The sequence below is a fragment of the Hoplias malabaricus genome, chromosome 1 (genome assembly GCF_029633855.1).
Source record: "Hoplias malabaricus isolate fHopMal1 chromosome 1, fHopMal1.hap1, whole genome shotgun sequence".
In the NCBI taxonomy this organism is placed as follows: Eukaryota; Metazoa; Chordata; class Actinopteri; order Characiformes; family Erythrinidae; genus Hoplias; species Hoplias malabaricus.
The window spans coordinates 17,532,493-17,557,527 of NC_089800.1; the positions used below are offsets into that span (position 1 = coordinate 17,532,493).

A 25,035-nucleotide genomic window follows, 5' to 3' on the forward strand; every position below is an offset into this window, starting at 1 on the left:
TGATGGCAACAACTCCCACAGGGCTACATATGTTCTAGTCGTAAAAGAACTCGTCAGATCGCTTGAAACATGGTGTCGATTTTTATTCATCAAAAATGCAACTGAAACGAGCACGTATCAAAATTCTGTACGACAAAAGCCTTTACAAAATGGCTTGACACTGAAGTCTTCTCCCCAAAATGGCTGTTACAACAAATTGTAAACAGTTTTGAATCAACAGTCTTACAGCACTTACAACAAAAAAAAAAAATACAAATCAGCTAAAATAAGAGGAAAAAAAAGAAAACAAAAGCACCCGCTCTCTTTCAAACCAGAAAGAGGAGCACAAAAACAACTGCGCCATCTGTACATAGTTTAAAAAAAAAAAGAAATATGCCAAAACAAATAACGATGGAATGTTCAATGTTAAAAAACTGAAATCAACTTATTATCCATATATTAAAAAACAACCTTCTGTCTTTTTTCTTCTTCCACAACAAAAGGCAAAGGGCTGAACAATGCACTGAACAGACATGATGCACTTCAATGAAAAATACAAGCTGGTTTGGTCACTTAGCTTTGTGCATAGTTTTAAGGCATCTTTTTTTAGCAGTCTTCTGGATAGAGAGAAAAGATAGATAGATAGAGAGAGAGAGAGAGAGACTGTGGTTGAGAGACATTCTGAAAGGGAGTCTACAGACTATCTTTTACAAAATGGTAGGGAAGGGGACAGCTACCTATGAAAGGCACCTTTAAGCTTCCTCTGTTTTCTCCCAGCTGATAGATAAGCAGGTTGGCGAGACCCTGAGCGAAATCCATGGAGATTCTTGTCAGCTACATGTCCTGTGTCAGGATGTTTGTTCCAGGGTTTTGGGGTGGTGGGTCGGGGTGGTCTTCCCATTGCGGTGGTGTCGAGTGGGGAGATGAAGGGAAGCTGGACCCTGGTCCTTTCACAGCTGGAGCTGCATGTCCGAGTGGCACCTTTTTATTCCCTCTGGAGTACAGGGAGAGATACACAACGGAGCACAAAATGGCATTTCATATGGCATCTGGCGCATCAGACTGACTTGAGGTGGAGTCTCATTGTTTTGTTTGTTTTTGAAGTTTTTCTTTTGTTCAGTACATCAGCAGTAGGACAACAGTTCAAAAAACATGTAAAAGTGGTTCTTCACATCTGTGCTTAAAGGCAAAAAAAAAAAAAAAAAATCACAGAACCAACATGATTCATTTATAACAATGACGACAAAAAAGACATCTGTAAACAGTCTTGGTAGAGGCAGCAAAATGACTGGGCTCTTCACATTTGTCTTTTTTCAGTTGTGTACACAAGGAGGAAGATTCATTTGCAAAGAAGAATAACAAAGAAAAACACTGACGCGCGAACACACACACACCCACCCACCCACACACGTGCGCACGCACACACATACACACCCACCCACACAAACAAGCTTGCATGCACGCCATCTGTTGGTGCAGTCGTTTAAAAGAAAACAACATCCTCTCATGAATACTCTCGGTGTTTTCGTCTCACTTGCGAAGCGGTTCAACATGTACCCACCCCCCAGTCTCTAGCAAAATGACCAAGCTCAGTTCTCAAATTCGTAACGCACCCCCAAATAGTTTAATAAATAAAAATATAATGACTTTAAAAGATAGAGAATGAAAGTGTGGGGAACAACGCAGCAGTAGCCGAATGAGGTATCCATGTATTGCTCTATGTCAAAGGGAAAACAAGGGGTTAAAATTAAATAAATTAAATAAATCAAAGGATTCAGTGGTTGGTTTGAGATGGGAGGCGAGCAACTTGTGATGTGGTTTAAGGGTCTGGGATAGGGGTCCTGGCCCACAGCTGGGGGTGCAGAGCAGGGCATCAGGAGTGGGGTCTTCCCTGAGGTAAGGCTCTGGAGCTGGGCTCCAGCTCGCTCTCCGGCTCCTCCGAGCTCCCGGATGCCTCCGGCTGCAGGGCATTCCAGCTGGCTTTGTTCAGGCACAAGTGGCCCAGCATCGTCTGAGAGAGCCGTGTGTCTGAGAAACGAGCCCACTCAGCAAACAGGGGCTCGACTACATAGGTCATGAAACCTGCAGAGAATAAGGATATGGGGAGGGAAATAGGGAAGAAAGGAAAGAAAGAAAAAGAAAAAGTAGGGATGAGAAAGATAAGATGGATTAGGGTTAGAGAGAAAGAAAAACATAATTTCAGAGGAAAATTATATTGCAATTTCACACAACAGTCCTCCTCCCAAGAAAGTAATATGGAAGCATCTGGAGGAAACCCACGCAGACACTGGGAGAACACACCATACTATTTGCACACTAATCTTCCCTGTAATAAATCGGAAAGCTCTCCCACTGCCCATGCTTTTTATCTCAACATTTTCAGTGACATTTTCTCTCTTATCATTGTTGTGCTTGTACTTTTTTTGCACCTCCCATTCCATGCTAAATTTTTGGACTTCATGTAAGCCTTGATTCAAAAGGGTCCACCCATAAAAATGACTTATATTTCCCACAGCCTGTCAGAAAACTGGATTTTACTATTAAAGGACAAGAGGTTTCAGATTGTTAGTGTAGGAGCCAACAGCCGGATAAACAGGCCACTGAAGTGGATGGATCATAGGAGATATACTCAGTGTGAAAGACAATGCACCAGTGTTTTCATGGCCCTTTAAATAAGTCTCTTTATTATCAGCTCTCTGCTGTTCGTCTCTCAGCGTAACCTTGTTTTGCAGAAAGTGTTTGCTCCAGTTTACGCCACTGTTCTCTCATGATTCTTGAGCTCATCAAGTGAAAACTTCTAACACATTGCCAAGAACACTGTGCTTGTCCTGAATGTGCGAGAGCTGACAGCAGTAGTCCAGGATACCAGAGTCTTACCAATCTGAACATCGGCTATGGAGTTAGTCTCGCTGTCGCACAGTGGGCTGACTTCAAGTTTGTGCTTCTTCTCAATGTCTCCTGAACAGATGGAGGGGGAAAAACAAAATTCATTATTTCAAACTAAGGTTTGTGAGGGTTTTGATGGTACATTTTAGTTTAAAAACAAATGAGCAACTTATGTTTAAAAGCTTGAGTGAAAACTAGAGACTTAAGAGAATCTGATAATGAGTTATTAGCATATTACAAGGTTAACATAATGTTATTTTACTTTCATAAAAAATCATTGTACAGTCAGTAGCACTTATAATGTCAGACCTGCCGTTTGATACTATATCAAAAGAAAACAGTTCTAAAAGGGGTTTACTTTAGTGCAAGGTAATGTTTGCAGCTTATAAAGAGCGTACATTACATTAAAATTTATATTATTAAAGGCTCTATATTTAAAGCTGTGTACAAAATGACACTACAGGGGTATAGCACTGCAATAATTGCTATGCATGGTCATGAAAAAAAAAAAAAAACACAAGTGCTGACTCCAATGTGACCCTCTCTAAAGCTACTGAGAACAGATGGCCTAAATATAGTGTAACCATTTATTTGAAAGAGAGTGAATGTACCTTGGTGGAAGAACTCCTCTGTCACCTTTTCACTCCATTGTTTGCTGAGTTCCCATGGTCTACAAGGGTTACAAATATCCGCACACTTCAGGGCCATCTACACCCACACACACACACACACACACACACACAGAGAAAGACAGAGACACACACATTCAGGAGCCCTAGATTGTAAAGTGCAGAAAATATCTGTGCAGCATGCAAGTTTTTCTTCTGTACGGCTGGCGTCCCCTCACCTGTAGGATAAAGTGACGATGTGAGGGGTTCCCCAAGCACAGGTCCTCCTGGTCCAGGTGTGTCCTGAATTTGGACAGGTATTCATTCTGCCTGCTGATGTCCGTAGCCAGGATCAGAGAACCCAACTGCCTCTCCATGTTCAAACTGAGCAGAGGAAAAAAAAAAAAAAACTCATTAGGTTGCACACCCTTTAATGGGAATGGGCTAGTAATACCCTAAAGCGTGATCACTAGTGAGAGCAGGAGAGTAAATCTCTTATCTCAAATTTCACTACAGTTCAATTCAAACGTTTATGGCACAAACAGTTTAGCTGAGAATCAGTCAAATTCGTCACCACCTAATGTCTTGTTTTATACCCCAAGTAGCATGAGAAGTTACCTGTCCTCTGCTGGAAGATGAGAGAAGAGCTCGGTTTCTCGGAGCAAACCCACTGCAGATTTCCAGTGGTGGTTTTCCAGAACTGAGGTATTCTATACAGTCAGAGACAGTCACTAAGACAGTGCTAAGACGGTGACAGTGGATTTCTGTATAGTTGCTTTCTGATATTTGACATCCTGCAAAGTGAATAGAGTGCTCTTCTCACCCTGTACAATGTGGCTAGGTAATGGTTGGTTTTAATGAGGAAAGGCTGATTGACTCCTGGGTGGTCCAGATCATGAGTGGCCGCTGCCAAAAGGCCCAAGAGGATATCACAGGAAGTGAGGGACTTGGCAAGCTGCAGAGAAAACAAACACAAGTAAGATCAGATGAAAGCTTGGTGAGATCATGCAGAAGACATTTACACTATTTCTCCTGTGATCATACCTTGGGCTCTTTCAGGTAACAGTGCATCGCCTGGGTTACATCTGCGGCGTGAACTGCGTTGTGGTAAGGATTATGATTGTGGTAGTCCTCTTGTACCAGAACTGCAAACAACAAAGAAATCATAAGATGCAGTAAATTCAGGTAAAATTAATTCACTTGGAAGCAAGAGAATACTGAATAATGTACTGGGCTTGTCTCTTAGCTCTTGGCTCTCAGTCAGGCTGTATATAACTGATATGTTTTAACAATCACAAGAGGGTATCCCTCCACCTCCTTTCATAGTTAAATTAACAAAACAACAAACAAAATCTTTCTAGACATTCATTACAAGTTTACTTTTCCACAGTTTTCCACTTTTCTTAGTTGTAGTTGCTAACGCACTTTGCTACGGTTCTCTACAAGTCATTTCTCATATTCTTTGTATAAATATAACACAACTGCCTCAAACTCCATCTTCAGTAAGGTCACACTGACTTGCTGATGTGGTATACATTATTGTGAATAATGAAAAAATGTCTATATATAAACAATCACTATGATTGTTTTAAAATTAATTTATTAATAAAAATAAACAAAAGTTAATGTAAATTATAATCTTTTTTTGTTGCTAGAATGTGAAAAGAATTCAGACATAAGCTCTAAATTTGTTCAGCTACAAAATGAACAATAATGCATCCAAACCAAACTAAACAAGCCTGTGTGCCCTTCACGAATCACTGGATATGATCTGAATAACCTCAGAAAAATCCTGTGAACGTGTTTACAGAAAACATTGACTACCAACTTCTAGTTTCAGAATTGTAGTTTCAATGCTAAACTACAGAAGCAACGTTTGGACACCAAATACGTCTTGGTTCATCAACTACATCTGAGGGAAGTGGAAAATGGTGTAACATATGCTGGTCTATAAAGACATTTCTGTTGAATGTGATCATATAGAAAAACTTACCTAAAAAGCGATGCACTTTAACCATGTCTAACTGAAAGAGCTCAATTAAACCATAATGACTCAGCAGATACAACGTCAAATTTACAAGACTGTTTCCTGAAATCAAAGAAGAGATATAAAATGTTTCATATATATTTAATGACAGACTCTCATCATCTGAATACACTATACATTATATATTAAAATGTAACCTGTAGAATGATATTATTTTCAATTATTTTGACATATTAGTGTGCAGAGTAGTATGCTCAGTGTCATTGACTGACCACAGTACGAGGAACAGTTTATCGTGGTCTGTTATCTTATTAGTTTGCTAGTTTTCAAAATACCATTGATGTTTTAAGCTAAAAAAAGGTTATATACTTAAGTTGATTTGGTTTATTGGCATTGCTCAGCTCTAACATACACCATATACAGTGACACCTTATGTACAATCGCTTGGAACGATCTAAAGAGATTTAAGTTCCGTGCTCAAAACTGAACAATTGTGTCTACGGTGGGTGTGGCTTAAAATGGGTGAATTTAGTTCATAATAGGTGTCCAAAAACGTAAAGGTAAGGTCACACACTCAAACATGCGTTTCCTGACCAGTAGATGGCAGAGCTGACCAAACATAGTGCAGGAAGACAAGCTCATACACTGCGACTCTTAAGGGGAATACCAGCATGATGCATGGAACACACACAAACACACACAGATTCACTCTGCCGTGACAGACCTGAATGCTCTTCAGAGACATTTTAAAGCATTTACCATTCGTCAGTCTGTCGAAGAGGAAAATGTCAAAATTCCAGCTTCCAACCTTTTCCAGCATACACTGAAAAAAGATACAAGAAGCAAACTATGAAACGCACAGGAGACATGATTTTCACAAATAATTTAACATACAGTTTTTGGTCAAAGTCAGGGACAACGTCCTATTATTTAATTTCCAATCCAAACAGATTTTAGATAAAAACTTTTCCAGTGTCAATAAAAAAGCCTCATATTTAAGCATAATGTTTTAATTGAAAACTTGCATGTTTATTAGGCACACACGGACTCTAAAATAAATAAACCAATGAACACTCTCTCCTAGAGTATATTGTGAGCAGTAGTAAACAGCCAAATGTGTGATAGCAAACAAGCCTACTCAACATAATCAACGGTTTCAGAAGGATTCTTAGAATTGACCCATGGCACTTGTAACTGTAAATGATTCTATTAGAAGTGACTTTCTCACTTTTCCTTGAAGTTGGAAGCAGATCAGCGTTTCAGGAACGGGTGAAAAGATCTTACAATAATGAACTTCAACACTCTGTCATCTTTTAAAATGCAAATGATACTTTTTCTATCAATTTTGCAGGCCATTTATATTTCAGAAAACAAACAAGTGTAAGACTATATAGTTCAATGACTATTCCTCAACATTTTGGAACAAAAACCCATCTGTTGTAAACTCAGTGACTACCAGTTTCTCATTAGAAATGCATCTGCAAAGGCACTGCTGAATCAACTCATTCCCACAGAAAATGTGTCAGAGACCATTAAAAAGGGCGGACAATGTGTTAGAACTCACAAGCCAACACATCCTTTGAGAGAACATGAAAATACATAGAAACGGCTGTGTTTATCAGCTTTGATTTCTTACATCAGAATACTTTCAATGTGCATCAGCTCTGCACAAACTCACTGCCTATGTAATAACAAAGAAAATCGGGAAATGATATCTGAACTAAAATTAAATAGGTTAACCATGACAGCTCTTGACTGAAATCACCTTGGCTTGACCGCAGTAGTCCTCGTCCAGGATGTGAAGGGGGTTGAGGTGTGGCACTCCACGGAGAAAGCGCGAGGACAGCAGGTGCCGCTGGAAACTGAAAAGTCTCCGGATCCTCCGAACTGGAATCGATCCCGCCGACTCAGCACGGGCTGGACACACAGACGAGGACAATCATGACATGACATCCCAATAGGACAGATGCAATGTCCTGAACTTCACCATATGACTTTACAGGAGTTTTCCTTTAAAAACAACTACAGGGTTGGACAATGAAACTGAAACACCTGGTTTTAGACCACAATAATTTATTAGTATGACGTAGGGCCTCCTTTTGCGGCCAATACAGCGTCAGTTCGTCTTGGGAATGACATATACAAGTCCTGCACAGTGGTCAGAGGGATTTTAAGCCATTCTTCTTGCAGGATAGTGGCCAGGTCTCTACGTGATGCTACGTTTCCTGACTCGCTCCTCCAAAACACCCCAAAGTGGCTCAATAATATTCAGATCTAGTGACTGTGCAGGTCATGGGAGATGTTCAACTTCACTTTCATGTTCATCAAACCAATCTTTCACCAGTCTTGCTGTGTGTATTGGTGCATTGTCGTCCTGATACACAGCACCGCCTTCAGGACACAATGTTTGAACCATTGGATGCACATGGTCTTACTGGTGCAATGTGCAATTAATGAAGATTGGCCACCAGGCTGGTCCAATTTAACCATGAAACCTCCCACACTAAAAGGACAGGTGTTTCAGTTTCATTGTCTAACCCCTGTAGTTCCTATCAAAAAGTCTATAGAAAATTTTCTATAGCAGTGACTCTCTCAGATTGACATCATCTGTTATAATCAGGCCACAATGATTCAGTCAGTATCTACCCACAACCATATGAATCTATGAACAGCTTTTAGTTCTTCCACCAAAAAAAAAAAAGAAAAAGAAAAAAAGAAAACCCTGCTCATGTCTCTCATTCCAGAGACTGGAAGACTGAAAGCAGTCATAAAAAGCTGTTATGGTAAATAACCTGCAACTGCCTGAAAGGAATTAAAGTGGATTAAAGTGACTGTGAAAAGTGATTGATTAACAGTGCATTCTCATGAAGACAGAAATGTGGTTGCCAGTGCCAGAACGCTGACGCAGCAAGTTTCTCTAATGCTCTGCTGCCAGGGCACTGAAGTTAAAACCTCTATGCCTGCTGGAGCATCCAGGCTGAAACAGTCCAGTCAGGGAACAAGGCCCTTAACTCTTGAAAACTATGTGGTGTTGCTGGAAATAACTGCACAACTATTTGAGGCATTAAAACCCTTTAAATCAAAGTTAATTTATAGAGACTGAGCTTTCTGACAATATGCCACATGCAACACTGGGTGTTGTTCAAATCACTGCATGCAGAGAGTGGCAATTTTCTCTTGCCAGTATTGTACACTGCCATTTTTATCATTGATTTGTAGCCAATCAGATGATTAACAGGATGTTTATTTAATTCCAACAAATACAAATTATATAACATGACCAGACATGCTAACAACTTTTACACACGAGTGTAGCTTACTCCATCTGAAATCAGCCTCCTCTAAATTACCCTACATTGCAGTGCAGAGTTCAGTATTAACACTGGACCAAAAAATTAAGCAAGCAAAGCATTCTTTTGGGACAACGGTACTAAAACTACAAACCCAGTCTTTTTGAACTGCTGCCAATACACTGTCATCAGACAGCTCAACACGCTTGGAGGAGAACATTAACTACACAGTTTTGTTGTTTTAGCTTACAGATGTTTGCACTCATTTGTAGCAGTGGGTATTAGACAAAATGTTGGTGAAAATGAAGGATCTGGTGATTGAAGTATGCTAAAACTTTTATTATACTACTACTAATAATAATAATAATAATAATAATAATAATAATAAATTAAATTAAATAAAAATTTATATTAAGTATAAACAAAAATATCTATCTATCTATCTATGTTCCTATATAATGAACATATAAAACCATCATTTGATTGGGGTAGGATACAAAAGTGTTACAAAAGTACCTAGCTTTGGTACTTACAGTGCAGGGTCCGGAAATCAACCCCCAGGTACGGGTGCGAGCCTCTTCGTTCAGGTTCAAAGCCTACCTGGCTTCTCACTCTCACATCTCCTAGAAGGAATTAACAAAAAGGCCCTCAAGAGATCTGTTAGCTTGATCAACTTGCACTTTCTGTTGCTGACCCAAGGAGCAGGGCCCGAGCCTGGCAGTGGAGGTACAGAAGGCACACACAAACACATGCACGCAGCCAAAATGAGAAGGTGGTGGGGGTGGGGGGTGGTCTCTGAGGCAGAGGGAAGTGAGCATGCAGCTCCATGCCAGGAAGAGAAGGCATTAGTATTCAGACTGCCATGAGCGAGGTGGACACAGGGAAAGAAAGACAAGCTTGTGCCTCAGTCCAGGTCAGAATGGAGAGGAAATCAGAGGGACTTCAAATGAGGCAGGCCAAAGCTCTCAGGTCACATCTGTTAATTTTCATTCAATAGGCCTTTTCACGATACTGTTTTTAGGCAAGAGATAGAAAATATTGAAATAAAAAGAAAATAATAAATAAATAACTAAAAATAACTTGTATAGACTTCTACTGAGTAATGGCAGCCTCCAACATGTCAGTCACTACTGATTATTTTACATGTGCAGTAAATAAGTGAATAAACAAATAAATTCAAATAGGAGAAATCAAAATAAAATAAGGACAGCCTCCCACCAGTACATTTACTTACTTGATAACAGCTGTTTGAATATTACACAAGCCCCTATCAAAATACCAAAACTGTGAATTACAATTACATAAAAAAAACACTATCAAAAAAAGAAAAAAATCAGTCAAACAAAGACAGACATGAGTGTAAAAAACAGCATTCAAAGTTTTGACAGAATGTACAAAAATGTAGTAGCACAACATCACACATGCAAACAGGAAGTACCACACATTAAAAACCAGACTAAAGCTCCTTGAACATGCAGTAGGAGGGAAGCTGCTGAGGTGGAGAAGCAAAAGGGGAGGAGGCACATCCCAATTACAGAACCAAAGCAACATTTTTGCTGTTCTCCAGCAGCCCACTGGGGGAAGTTTCGCTAGTTTCTGACCACCTCCTTGATCACAGAGGACATGCTGTCATTTTGTAGTTAGCAACAAGATAAACCATGATTCAAAGTACTTTGTTTTGTTCCACTATGGGAAAAATTAACTCTATTTTCTTGTGTGCTGTGTTGAATCTGTGAAGTTATTGGATGCATGCTTTACTAACCCCAATTTTACACTGAAAAATGTTTACATACAGGCTAAAAGTCTGATTGAGAACATTCAATATAAAAGATTTTAAAATAATTAGCTAAGTATTATATAATATATATTATATATATAAACAAACAGACCTGGCATAATTGGGGTAAATCCCCACCCCCATTGTTAACATACCCATACAAAGTAGAAAACTGTGTTGGCTCTGATCCAAAACTTTACATAGTGTCATATTCTGTCCGTTTATGGACTGGATGTACAAGACAGCATAAATATGCCTGTGTTCTTATAATCACACTTGACACATTTCTGAAAAGGTCCCTATTTTCAGCTGAAGGAGCTTTTCCCTGGTCGTCAATTAAATGACGTCAATGATATGTGAAGAAGCTTTGCTTATTTGTAGTATGACTGCAGCGATATTCCGATTGCTTTAAATGACGTCATAGTTTAGATGACTGCAATAGAGGGAACATGTTAACAAAAAAATATATTTTTGTTGACTTTAAGGTTCAATAGCAGTAATTTTCTACAACAGCATCTTTCCCCATAGAGAAAAACAAAATAGATGTGGGTGCCTCTTCAAGACATGTTGCAGACTACAAAATGGCACAATCTCATTGGTCTATTACTGTATATTTACAACTTTAGGAAATGCTGACTTTTTGAGAATGCTGATGTCTGGTTGCTTGTGAGTGTTATATGTTTACTCTCTGTTCCTCTTATGAGCAACATTGCTTGCTGGTTTTAGCTGCATACTTCACTCTGAATCAGAGAGCACTATTTATCAAACTTTTAAAGAGTTTATTACACTTTTCTTTTAAAATGTAAGGTATACAGTACTGTTGGTGCAGCTGAGAATGAAGAGCTTAAACTGAGCAATGACACAAAAACCGAAACTAAATTTAGCAAAAATACAAAATAACTTTGATCTTCATGCAATTGTTTCTGAACTGAGGTGGGGTTCAAATTTGATATGTAATACTATAGCATTCTTATTAATAGACAGACATATTAATGCTGGTGAATCCCCAATAACATAAGCTACAATTAAGCACGGGCCAGAAAAAATCACTTAACTGTTTTCCACTGAGCTTAGTGTAGATGTGGAAATGAGTAACTAGAACAATACCAGGTCGAAAGAGAATCTACTGCAAATAGGGTCCCATTTAGATACACGATAAACTTGGCCTTGAAGTAATAGCATTAACTAGAACAGCATCTCTAGATGGCAACTGTAGTTGCCATCACGACAAGTATGCATTTTCCTATCTGGCACAATACAGATTTGAATCTATCACCACTGCACCATTCTAAGAGGTCAAAAGACCACTGAAAATCTGGAGAGGTTCCAGGCTAGAGTGGGTGGTTTCTATGTTAATCAAATCCATGCTAATCAAATCACAAACTTTCAGACTAAAGCAAAATAATTCTGAGTAGACTTAAACTGGATTCTGAGGAAAACATAGGCTATGAGGATTTGTAATCGGCAAAAGGGCTTTATGGCAATAGACTGTTAATATTCGTGCAACTTAATATAATTTACATATGAAATGTTTCAGAATGAGAGTGTGCTGTCCTGTGAAGGACTGGCGCCCCCTCCAGGCTGTGTTCCTGCCTTGCAGCCAAAGATTCCGGAAAGGCTCCGGACCCATGTGACCTTGAACCGGGTAGGTGGTTACAGACAATGAATTAATGAAATTTTTTAGTTGGGTATTGTGAGTCAAATTCTGATTGTACTGTACATTAGTTAAAGTAAATATTTGACAGTATTAACTAAACTTATAGAACTTATAGAACAATAGAAATATATATATATACACATACATACACACACGATAACATATATATATATATATATATATATATATATATATATATATATATAAGATTACATTCAGCCACAAATAACATTTTAAACTTGATATTTGCTCTACCGTGTCTTTTTGAACTGCTGCCAATACACTGTCATTAGACAGCTTATATATATATATATTTTTTATTTATTTTTTTAAACAACGTTGAACATTTTTAAATATGTACTATACCGCACTGTGAAGCTTTTATATCCTACATTCAGGGTCCCCTTCAACAGTGATTCAATGCCCAGTGAGATATATATGTTAAATAGCTTGTTTTGGATGACTGTTTGTGTAGGCTGATATGTGAATGTGCAAGAGCAGTAGAAATAGTGCTTACCTAGCATACGAATGTAAAGAGCGGTTTGATCTGAACTGTCATAGGAGATTGCGCCACGTCTCTGTAGAACAACAAAAGGATTGGGTTAACAGGGATGTATTTACAGAAAATTGCAGCAAAGACATTTTAATGGTTAGATTTGATTTCACACTTCAATGATTAAAATACGCTAAATAGCACAAGTGGATTTGTGGACAACAACACATAATGAATGCTCAGTCAGCCACTGACCAGAAACGTAAACAAAAGGATGATCATTTTCTAAATTATCTCTAAAGGTGCTGTTCATTGGGGCAATAGCATGTGTGCCTTTCTCACGAGTACACTCCAGTAGATTGACTGATTAACAGTCAAGGATTGGCCATCACCTTGCAAGCAATCCAGCTTTCAATGTGTATATACACACATATACAAACAATTTTGTGTTCATACACTGTCAATGTTCCAAATGGGGGAAAAAAAAATCCACAATTGGTTTGATGGAACTGTGTAATAAGTGTGAACTTTTGAAATTGTGAAAAAAATGTGTTTTTTCAGTGTCCTGAAAGAAAAAGAAAAAAAGAAAGAAAAAAAAAGTTGTCTTTATTAATGAACTAATAATCTAATTTATCAATGAATAAATATTTAATAATAAAGGAGGCATAAATAATGATTTTCTAGGTCTAAACATAAACACACTCTTAACCCTAACAGCCCCAAAGAATTAGGAGAATTAGCAGCTGAACTCATACAGGGCCATTGTGGCCTGTAATGTAATAATGCTGTTCAATGGTGTCCTAAAAATATCGGGAAATTTTGTCTGGAAATGTGTTTGAAAACAAACAAACAACACACAAGCCACCTTTAACCCAACAGGAGCACACACTGATTGCTGAATTAAACACGCCTCATCTCTCCCATTTAATCTGCGCTCTTCTTTCTTGCCCTGCTACACTGAGCCATTCAGTGATTAACACAAAAACAGCAACTCACACCTCCGCTGATGAAGAGCAAAGCACGCGACAGAGGATGAGAGAAACGAGAGAGAGAGAGAGAGAGAGAGAGAGAGAGAGAGACACTGACTGGGGGAGTGAGTGTGTGTGTGTAAGAGATAGCGCAATAGAGAAAGGAAACAGTTTTACGTTTTATGAACAGCACTGGCAGAAAGACGCCTGGAGTGGGTTACGAAAGACAGGGCTGGTTACGAAATCATGCTTGAGAGAGAGAGAGAGCGAGAGAGAGAGAAAAAAGCGATTGTGCTTACACTTGTACTGCTTTATTTTCTTATCCGTTTAAATACACACATCTGTCCTAATATGGATTATTTCTGTTGATACTAAATACAAAGACTGACCTGGTTTTTGGATGTTTTGCTATGGCAATGGTCATCAGCACAAGTATCCAATATAATTATGACCATAATAAGAGCCACAGTGACATCAGCATGGGAAACTGACCAGTTGTGTCACTAAAACATTGTATTATTTTAAAACAGAATGGTAGGTTTTGATGGACACGAGTCTAGACTGGCAGGGTATAGTGAACATGGAAACATTCACAGCTTTCATTTTAATCAAATGAACAAGAAAATATTGCAAATTTTCAGGTTGATTAACTGATTAAAAATTATTCAAAACATTTTAGATAAAATATGTAAAATTACAAAGAAAAGCCTACTATAGAAATACAAGACTCCCCAGCCCAAAAAAAATCCTTCAGTTCTATGTACCAACTGCTGTTGGGTTGAATATATTGAAAGACACTTTTAATTATGAATTCTCTAAGATACACGTCACGTGTTGTATTACACATTTCTAACTCGCAATGGGCAGGAGCATATGCAAAAAGTCATTTTTATTTCTAACAGCTGTTAACAATATCAAACTTTTTAAAACAAAGAGAAAAAAACCTTTCTAACGACTATAAAATCCCACTGTACAGTGAGAGAGAAAAATAGACGAGGATGGAGCTCTTCAATGAATCACTCCAAGCTCAAGATTGGGCTTGCCTTGTGCTGGCTTACCTCTCCATCTACAAATCACACACTCTTTCTTTCTTTGTTTCTCTCTCACTCACACACACACACACACACACACACACACACACACACTTCAGTACAGCGTTTAGATGGCTCGCCGTGGTGTCCCCAGATGGCATACAATTCAGCATTTGACGTCAATGGACTGAACCAATTTGCATACTTGATTTATAGCCATTATCAGTCCTCCTCTTGCTGCAGGTTTCTTTTGAATAAAATCACAGAACCCTTTAAAGAAATGCACCCATTTTTCTGCCACAAAATACAACATTGAGTTTAACATAAGGTGTAAGTATTATGCAACAATTATATGAATAATACACTATATGCATAATACCATTCTGTTCTACACAGGCTTGCTAATTGTTATAACTCAAACTCTCATTAATTCTTCTTACAGTCTTTTCAATTACATATGAAGCAAGAATTTGGCTAGTGTTCTAACAATACCAGCAACAGACATATGCAAACAAGAATCATTGTAAAAATAATGTCTTATTAGCCTTTTCTGGCGTTTTTTCTACATCCCTCTCAGTCCCATGAAGTCCCATGGAGCAAGATTTGCAGTTCTATTTGCACTTTTTAATTTTGGGGATTGCTGCAACAAAATTTGTCCCAAAGTATATAGGAGAGTGGCCTCAAATGGTTGCGTCATCTCCAGGGATCAAACCAATGATTTCCTGATGAAAAAGCCAACAATTCAAATTATGCACCACTGGGGAGTTCCCGGTGGTCTATATTCTATATTTGGGCATCTTTGCCATCTATGGCTTTTTGTGAAGTTGCACAAAACAGGCACTCAACTGTGAAAGCACTCATTTGCCTATTTAATGTTTCAATGTACTAAGTGTGTGAATTCAAGTATGGGGACTCTGCATTCATTCTTTAATGCCCACCCATACCCCACGGATTAGAATCAGGTCAGAAGTTTTAAAGTGGTTTGGTTTCAGTCTGAGAGGCCCCTGGTCTGTTTGCGACTCCATTTAATTACCAATACAACAGATAAACCCTAACAAAAATTGCTTGCCAGAGATTAACGGCAGTGGGCCCACTCCCTGCCAACACAAACTCAGTAATAACCTCATGTGACATGTGACATCAGCACCTATAAGCGACAGACTTCATCTGCCATGGGAAGCACACGTTGAGTCAGTCGTTAGGCAGTCACCCGTGTTTCTCCATCAGCGAGAGCAGTGTTTACACACATCCCTTGGCGTTGGGTGTGTGAGTAATCACTCACAGGAGGCCAGGGAGAGGAGCACCGTCCATATGGCCTCTGCTCCCGACTGGCAAGGGTGCAATAGGGTGGCAAGAGCTGAGTGCTGAAGGTCTGTGGCCAACTAGAAAGAGCTCCGCAATAACACAAATGTTCTCAGCAGGTTGGACACCAGCTGACGACGACACACCTGTGACTTTCAGGATGACTAGTGCAGCAGAGGGGGAAAAGTTGCAAAATAAACCAAATTATTGTGCACATGCCTCAAAGATCTGACTGATATATGTTTATACTAACATCAGCACGGGGGCCAGACAACCATAGCAGATTTTTAGATTTAGCAAAGCACTTAACTGCACAGCCCAAGTGTATTCAAAGTTTTAGACACTTCTCTTTGGTTGCTATTCTGTAACATGGAAATGAAAACAACAGAACATGTAATTTAACAAGCTACTGCATACTATGCATCTCCAAAATAATCAAAATAAGCTGTCACAATTGCAGCAACATGTATAAGTGAGGAAAGAGCAATGTGACGCTCAGTGACCGAGAGCTACAAAAGGAAAGCATGGGCGCAAACTTTTATAAAGTACATGGGGAATTTCTGCACTGCTTTGAGGACTCTATTTGAACAGGTTAACCCAGCGCTACTTTATAGACCCACATGCCAATTGCTACACAACATTTGGATGTGAAGCATGTTGGAGGCTCTTGTGAAGAGTTGTACGTAGAGGGTTTATACTCTGGCCAATCAAGAAGTACTAATCGGAGTCCACCATAGCAATGCTGCTGAAACTAAACACACTAACGTTACATCTGCTCATATTCATTTAAACATGTGTATGTGTGTGGGGGGGGGCAATAACAATGATACTTAAAAACACACATACAGTAAAGCCAGATTTATACGTTTGTGATGCTCTGCAATTACACCAACACTGAATCTCAAACATCTTCCAACACACTATGTAGCTAGTACACTGTAGTAGTATAGTAGAATTACCTTTATAAATCTTTAAAGCACACTATTTAGGGAGTATGTTGTTTGGGACAGAGCAGATTACATGAGGTGCCAGGAAAGTAACACATACAAAGCCGGCGCATTTTCCCCACGTTGATATCGCAGCTCGTTGTGTTATTTTTTCCCCCCGGAGACCTCCATATTTGCCCTTTGTTCAACAATTTTATTCATCCCTGAAGCAAGGGTGACCATATTTGAGTTTTCAAAAAAGTCGATACGGGGGCAGGTTGGCAGCACAAATGTTTCCATAACCATGCATATTTAATACATAAACAGATACTCTTCAACAAGATAAATAGCAAATGCCTTTTTGGACAGATTCCTTTCCATTAAAGTTTTTGCCCTAAGCAAAAATAATAATATTATTGTCATTTCTTGACAGTTTATTATCATTGAACCTGTTATTTTCTGCTCATATCAATCTTCAAAACTGAAGCCCTGTATAAAGCGAGTTGTTTACACCAGAAAACTCAAACTGATGAGTTTACCTTTTAACTGTGTTTTTTGAATGTTACTAAAAGCACGACATCTTATCAACCTGAAGTAATACAGACTTGATAAATGATCAGAGCATCACTAGGATCCAGACATATGTAAAAATACTTTTCATATTTTAAAAGGTCTGGCTGATAAAACGTGCTGTATGTGATTACTATAATTCAGTCTGTCCCCTGTTCTCACTTTAATGATCCAGAGAGTTGGCCTTCTGAACTAACTTTCTTCAAAGTTAATGTTAAACAGAAAAGCTGCGCAGATGTAACTTGATTAACTCATCAGAAAGTCTGTAACGTTCAGGTGTGTATTTGTGTCGTGACAGAAGTGACGACTTTCAGTTTTGTAAAATATAGAGCAGAAAGTGAAAGGCTGACACAGAAAAGCTTCCAAATACGAAGAGGAGACTATGATAAATTACCTTTACAACTTTCAACAAATTTCTGTTCGAGGCTCCAGTAAAACAGTGTTGTGGAGTGGAGCTCAGCTGAAAGTGATGTAAACACAAGAAGGTGCGATCCCTTGAACACTTGATACCAGCACGCCCCTTTCCCTCACCTAAAACAATGTGATCATACAACAATGAAGTGCACACTTCAAGAAAGGGATTAGGGCTTAATGTATTGTAAGAATTGGGATGAGAATTGTGGATGGCAAAATCCTGAACAGTTTTGGAGATTTAGATTTTTTTAGGTCACGAAAAGAGGACGTATGGTAACCCTACTGAAGCCCACATCATGTGTAAGGAAATATCTTGCTATGAACTTGCTTCTGTGTGTGTCTCTGTGTATGGAGGACAGAAGTTCATGTTTCTGTACTTCTTCAGTTCTGCATAAACAATGTCCGTCTGACTTCTGAACAATCGCAGTCGACGCGACGAATAGTTACATTTCTGGAGAGGTGCGCGTGAGGCTACACCGTAGGCTACAGTGTAGGGTTCGCATCGACACGTAAGTATAAATTTGTCTTAATAATTAGAATCTCTGCTGTCTTGTAACACTGAAACGATGCTATTTTCTGCAAAGTCAATGGTAAACACAGCTATTCAAATTGTAACTGTTGTTTACCGTAAATGGAAAAAAAAAATGTATCTGTCTATAGTTAATCCTTTGTATTTCTAAACGTGAAATTGTAGTTCAGTCATGATCCTCAGCCCTTTGTCAAGCAAAGCTTCTGTTTTGTACCCTTCTATGTCATACTAACTTCAGGACTACTTTGCAGTTTCACTTAAGGAAGATGCGGTAAGCCTCCTACTTCACCCTTCTTCTACAAGCCACTGACCACAATCAGTTGGCTTAGAATATCAATGCTATAAACAAGGCTGTCTGATCGTAAATCTGGGCTGAGATACACAAACATTTGTTTTGCATTTATGAGATTGCATTTTCTACCATTAGTATAAGCACTATAATTCACACTGTTTATATGCTTATATACATGTAAATCATTTACAACATGGACAAACAGGAATCTTTGTAGTAAAGGTTAAAAAGCAATAGCATAATCAAAATTCAAATAAACTTTTCCTCAAATATACAGATATCAGCGGCCATAAGAAGGGTTAAAAGCTCTTGTCTATCTGAGTAAGTAAACCCAGTAGCATTTGCTATTCCAAGGTGACTACAATGGTTGAAGCCGAGCTGGAACAAAGACAACAGTGTCGCTATTAAACCATGTGATTTCTGCCATTTAATTACAGGTATTAGCCCAAAGCTCTTCACGAGTTACCATTTTGGGAGAGCTAACCTTAAGACCCAATACATACAAAAGTATGACCTATATAAAAGTGAAAAAAAAAAAAAAAAAATGTATACAACTCCAGTATATTCATATATAAAATTGTGGCAAAAGACCTATATGTTTATTCTGGTCAACTGTTGTAATAACAACAACTCAGTTTTTATATTATTTGAAAAATATAGCTGTACTTTTTATCTATATATAGCAACGATCCTAAATTACTTCCAGCTAAGGAATAAATCTAATGCAGCTATATCCAAAGTAAAAAAAAATATTTCCCTGAGTGGATTAAAAAAAAGTCTTCTCAAAACATTAAAAATTAAGACAATATATTTCTTCTGTAAAACGTTCATCTCAGAGATACAGGCTTTGCTAAAACTGCTACATTCAGTTACCTGTTTAAACCTACCTTCGAGAAAATCCATCTGACAAGAATGGCAATTACAGACCAGATTACAGCTATTCCCATTGGACCTTATAGACACTGTGGATCATAGTCTTGGTCGGTTTGACTGCGAGTGTTACTGTCTGTGTCCGTGTGTGTGTGTGTGTGTGTAAAAAATATTGAGAGAGATTCTGGGCAGCCAAAGCTGAGCTCAAGGCCCAGACAGTGTGCACGCTGAGCTTAGTGCAGCTGTCTTAGCCATGTTGCTGTCACCTGACCACACAATCATGGGATAGGCGCCATGGATGGACACAGACATACACAAACCAGTTGCCCATGATAGCCTGAAAGCAGCCCATACTCTCCTGTTCTCTTGTTTAAAAACACACAAATCCCCTCAATAAAGCTATCATTATGGAGATTTCCACTAACTTATGTACTACTGTAAAGTATCAGGTCAAAACTCAAAAATGGATCAGGTAAAGAATGCTTCCAATATGTACTCATTTGACGTGTGTCATAAGATGCTGTGCAAGAGACACCTTCATTCATTTTGTGAAAAATGCACAAAACGTTGAATAAAACCATTCTTTTAAAATCTAATTTTTGAGTATTTTGCTTCTTATGTCCTGCTGTTGCCATTCTTTACACTTAAGTGTGGAAGTTGTGTATGGAAAATGCTTCTGCTAATTTAAGTTCAGTTCTTGAAGTTGGTTAACATTAATATTCTGCTTCTCACAAAAAATATATATAAAATTTCAAACGCATTCAGTGATACAGAATTCAGTCTATTGTGATTTACTAATTTCCATTTCTCCTTGGCGGCTTCTTGAGAGCTACACATACTCAGAAACCACAATGTAAAGTTTTGGCTATGTTAGACATGCTAAATGATTACTTTTATGTAATCAAACAAAAAAGCTGCAGTTCCTTTCAGAGGGTGCAGCCAAATGTTGCCACAATGGCAAAATGCACCTATACTTATTATGCTAGTGACAGTTGTTTCCCACAGAGAGCTAAATACATAGACTCACAGATACATGCACACACACTCACCCCCTCCAAAACCCCCCACAGCCGCCTAGCGACAGCCAACCACATCAGCAGTCCCATTGACGCACGAGGTGGGAGGGACTGGCAGAGAGAGAGAGAGCGAGCATGCTAGGGTCTCCTTATCAGCACAGCGAGAGTGCAGACTGTACACTCTATTTAGTAAATAAAAGACTGCCGGCACCTCAAGGCTTCATAATGAAAGATTTAGGCTCAAGAACATGGAGCATATTTATTTTTCATTTACCGTGCTGTGACTGTAGGGACCCATATCGATACACTCCAGGTCTACAGCAGCAAGACATTACTGTACCATTTTAAAAATACACACAAACATATCAGTAAGACATTAATAGAATTATCCACAATATTCAAACCCAAGTCCTGTAACAATCATACACATATCCTAATAAAACCATGAATCACCTTGGCCCAATTTCCACTTTTGTCATCACGGTTTCTTAGTTGAAGATTTCAGAGTTCAACTAAAGGTCGAACCGAGTATAAGTCCAAAATCATTTGCAAGCAACAGCCTTGGCCTTGTAAAAGCAGCCTGTCCCAATAACAGGTGTGCTACAAACACACCGACCAAATTAGGCCCCTGCGCAACCCTGACATCACCACATACATCTGTGGAGGAGCATTTCCACAAATAGCCCCAAGGCAAGTTAAGCGAACATGCCTCTGAACACCACTGCACGAGCCTATGACTACGACTCAGGCCTTCACTTACTGCTTCTATCAGCCCACAAAGCCAGCTGATTCATTTAAAGCAAGGAAGGTTGATGTGAACACTAAACTGTCATCTATCTGAAAATACTTTTTTTTTTTTATTATTAAATTTAAAAAACCCACACCCATTCACCCACCTACCCACTACTATTTACGTTACACAGACATGTTCTTTGCTGAGCATGTATTCCCATCAATGTCTAAAAAACAGAAGCCCATTTGCTGTATTCACATGCTTAAAGACACGAGGTACATCACATACAAATAAGTGATATGATGCTGTACACCAATACTGCAATTACTCTTTATAAAAGAAAGTCCAGATCTGTTTTAGTAATTCAGATTTTGTAACTCTGATTTAGAAGCAAATTGCCACCATTTAAAAGTTGGAAAGACATTGTTCTGAATAATGTAGACTATCATTAAATGATGTAGAACAAAAATGTAATCTTTCAGATGGTGATTTTATAATAAAAACAGACCTCAAAATAAAATGTGGCCTTTTTGCCCTAGTGAAACACTACCTATTTTCCCAATGTTTGGCATCTGCCACAACTGATTTAGCAATGCAGTAAAATGACTTTATTCGCATATGCACGCAACCATTTTGTAGGACTACTTTTTGTCTCATTATAATTAAATAAACTTGCTCAGTGTCTTTAAAGCACAGATGATGTCCTGAAATGTTCAGTAAAGCAGATTGTGGCTCGGATTATTACATATACCCAGTCATGGCCTTTACCAACTGTTGTGTATCATTGTTAAATTTAACAATGTATACATGAACTGAAGATGAACTGCAAACCACAAGTGTGTACTTTTGGAAAAGGTACTGAAGAACACAGCTGCAGACTCCCCCAGCTGAACAGAGGACGTAAGAGTGTCAGGTGCGTCCCTATACCTCCAAACCTAGGCCAAACCAAACCCCTGACAATGATCAACTGAGACAAGTCATCAGTCACAAGCCATTCCAGAAGTTTTGCCTCTCTCCTGGAGGCCCTCAATAAGTCCAGGATGTCTGCTGGTCATTAACAGCAACATAAAAAAAAGAGGGGCTGCAGCTGTGGTCAGAAGATAAAGTCACTGGTTAGTGCTTGCTGCTTAGGAAGCCCCTGACTGCAATTCAAATAGACCAACACACTTCATTACAACAGAAAACACTAATCATCAAAGCACTTCTGAGTGAATGAGTAAGCTGTTTAAAATAAGCCCAGTGCCCATCACATGGATCACACTACTGATTACAGCCGTACAGCAGACTTCTGTGCCAGGTGTGACAGATCCAGCCACAAGTCTGGATTTTCTACTATCCAGTGCCAAGTTTGCAACCTTATAAGTAAAGTACAATGCTAAAGCTGAGTAGTGTTAAATTGTGGCCCTGTCAACGATGGAAGGCTGAAAGATATATTCTTCTTATACATACAACTTAACATTTGAGTGCATTTTTATAAATACATGAACTGCATTTGCATTATAACTTATATTATAATAACAAGTGCCATTACAAGCATTAATGCATATTAATGCAATCCTACAAAAAGACACTTGTCCACAGTTCTCAGCACTCTGCTCTTTGAACTGTGCTACATTCACCTTGTATGGCTCTACAGAAAAGCTAGCAGTGCCATGCTAAGGTCATCTGGGGCGGGTCACGTCCTTTCCTTCAAGTCAGTCCACCCCCCCCCCCCCCCCCTTAGACCGATAATGGTCAGAAAAATATCAAGTTGTTATATCTTGTTTCTTCCTCACGTCTAATTGCAGGCACGCTAAAAAGGGAAAGCGTCCACGACAGTACAGGCAAACAAAAGAGGAAGCCCATCCGATTCCCATTCATTCTTATCCTTAAACTGCAAAGATTAAAGTGGTAGAGCTCAGCATGGCCTCATAAATTCAGAGCTTCCTCATGAGTTATAGCACGGCGCTGCGAGATGCTGCACAGCACCACTGCACATTCCTGTAAGCTGCAGGGCAGAAAAGCTGCTTTTGCTGTGCAGGTTTATACGGTCAAGCAGGTCACACTACTCACAAACCTACTGACTGAGAGTAACCCTCAAACTCAGTAGTTTTTAAAACCAAACACAGAGCACATTCTGTGAGAAATTAGTGGACTTCACTAACAGTCGACTCTGGAGAGAAAATACTCAAGAGAAGTGGCATGCCAGTTCTCTGTCAAAACACCATCTATTAATATCAGCACCTTGAAAACATCTACAAACACTGAACTGTCAAACATGTTTGCAAACTTTACAATATCTAGAGACATCTGTCTAATGCAACGTTTAAGACATGCTACAGATATCTTGCAATCCTAGCAGCTGTGAAATTAATTGCTTGTCACATCCTGCAGCCATCGTAGTCCAGAAACTAAACGTCCCCACTGATACAACTGAATCTTCCAAGTCAGTGTCATCACTGGAGAATTTCAACAGTTTTGTTGTAGCAATAAACACATGCAGGACTGCCTCAGCTTTTACTGGTTGTAATAGAAGTGGCAGTTAATTTGGTCTATGGACATATAATAAATAGCAGTCCAATACTACTGTCAGAAATATCACTGGTCAAAAATCCTGATTTTATAACATATCCCGAAACACAATGAATTAAAAACACCCAGATGGCACCAACAGAGATGTTGTAGAGATGATGTACACAGAAATTCATGACAGTTTCAAGGAAAGGTGTGCTTTGACAATTGCGACAACTGTAAGACTAAATAATGACAAATGCATTTCTGTCCATATTTGTATTGGCAACGATATGGAATACAGCACTGGCATAATCTCCTTATTATAAAAATTTGCTATCTTTTTTCCTGGAGAAGCTCTTTATCATATCATTTTGGTTGTTGACTGACCAAATGCTTCTCGTTATGCTGGAGTTAAAAGGGAATTACATTTTTTAAGAACTGAAGCTAAGTACCTGGTACAGACAACTTTTACACTAAACTATTTAATCTTAAAAAAAATATGCAATTTCTTCATGCAGAATTTTATTACAAAACATTATTTATTTAGTTTGTAGGGAGGAATTAGAGCAGCACATTCCTGCATTTTCATTTTGCTCCTAGTCTGAAACTTTCTCACATGTTATTTGGGTAATTACATAATTATGTGAAGAACATGAAGGAGGAGGTCATCATAATTCAAAGGCTGCCTGATTACTTAGTTTCTAGGGTGAATTCAATACTATGTTTTCTGATATGACAGGATTACTCAAGGTCATTGAGTCCCCATGAAGCTCGACCAGCAAACAGATGTCCCCCTGATCTCCAGTCATGTGCTTTTAGATGCAAAGCACGGCATGTATCTCATTTACTCACTCGTATATATTTAGGGACTGCTCCAAAAGGGGTTGCTGCTGAGAATCACATCAATGACAATCCCTCTATTGTTGTTGTGGTTTTTTTTGTTTGTTTTTTTTTTTGCGAATTAGCATTTGTGTATTAAGTATAAAAGAAATGTCCCAACTTGATATACAGTATTGATAAAACAAATCTAGGAGTGGTCTTACTTTAAAACACACCTTATTTTAATGTGTTAATAAAAAACTGTGTCAAACCAAACTACACAGATAACTGAGGAAAACTAATTTCTCAGAAAACACCATGAAAAATGACCATGACTTTATATTATGAATGGCAGCTTTTATTTTTTTGTAATAACTTAGCACTTCTGTTTTCTG

General features: G+C 38.6%; 1 protein-coding gene across 3 annotated transcripts in view; it reads right to left on the minus strand.

Moving 5' to 3' along the window:
- Positions 1-74: 74 nt before the first annotated feature.
- The window catches only part of pde7a (phosphodiesterase 7A), a 33,091-nt gene continuing 8,130 nt past the window's right edge, over positions 75-25,035 (minus strand). The window contains exons 2-14 of one of the 3 annotated variants that reach the window (XM_066662431.1): positions 12,702-12,762; positions 9,985-10,017; positions 9,284-9,373; positions 7,226-7,377; positions 6,220-6,283; positions 5,467-5,562; positions 4,518-4,618; positions 4,297-4,428; positions 4,092-4,183; positions 3,713-3,857; positions 3,477-3,573; positions 2,857-2,937; positions 75-2,061 (exon numbers count right to left, since the gene is read on the minus strand). In XM_066662431.1, the coding sequence (XP_066518528.1) occupies positions 1,853-2,061; positions 2,857-2,937; positions 3,477-3,573; positions 3,713-3,857; positions 4,092-4,183; positions 4,297-4,428; positions 4,518-4,618; positions 5,467-5,562; positions 6,220-6,283; positions 7,226-7,377; positions 9,284-9,373; positions 9,985-10,017; positions 12,702-12,762 (1,353 nt within the window). In that variant the 3' untranslated portion in view covers positions 75-1,852. The remainder of the gene's footprint in view (positions 2,062-2,856; positions 2,938-3,476; positions 3,574-3,712; positions 3,858-4,091; positions 4,184-4,296; positions 4,429-4,517; positions 4,619-5,466; positions 5,563-6,219; positions 6,284-7,225; positions 7,378-9,283; positions 9,374-9,984; positions 10,018-12,701; positions 12,763-25,035) is intronic. The other 2 variants (XM_066662441.1, XM_066662436.1) reach the window with 2 other exon arrangements.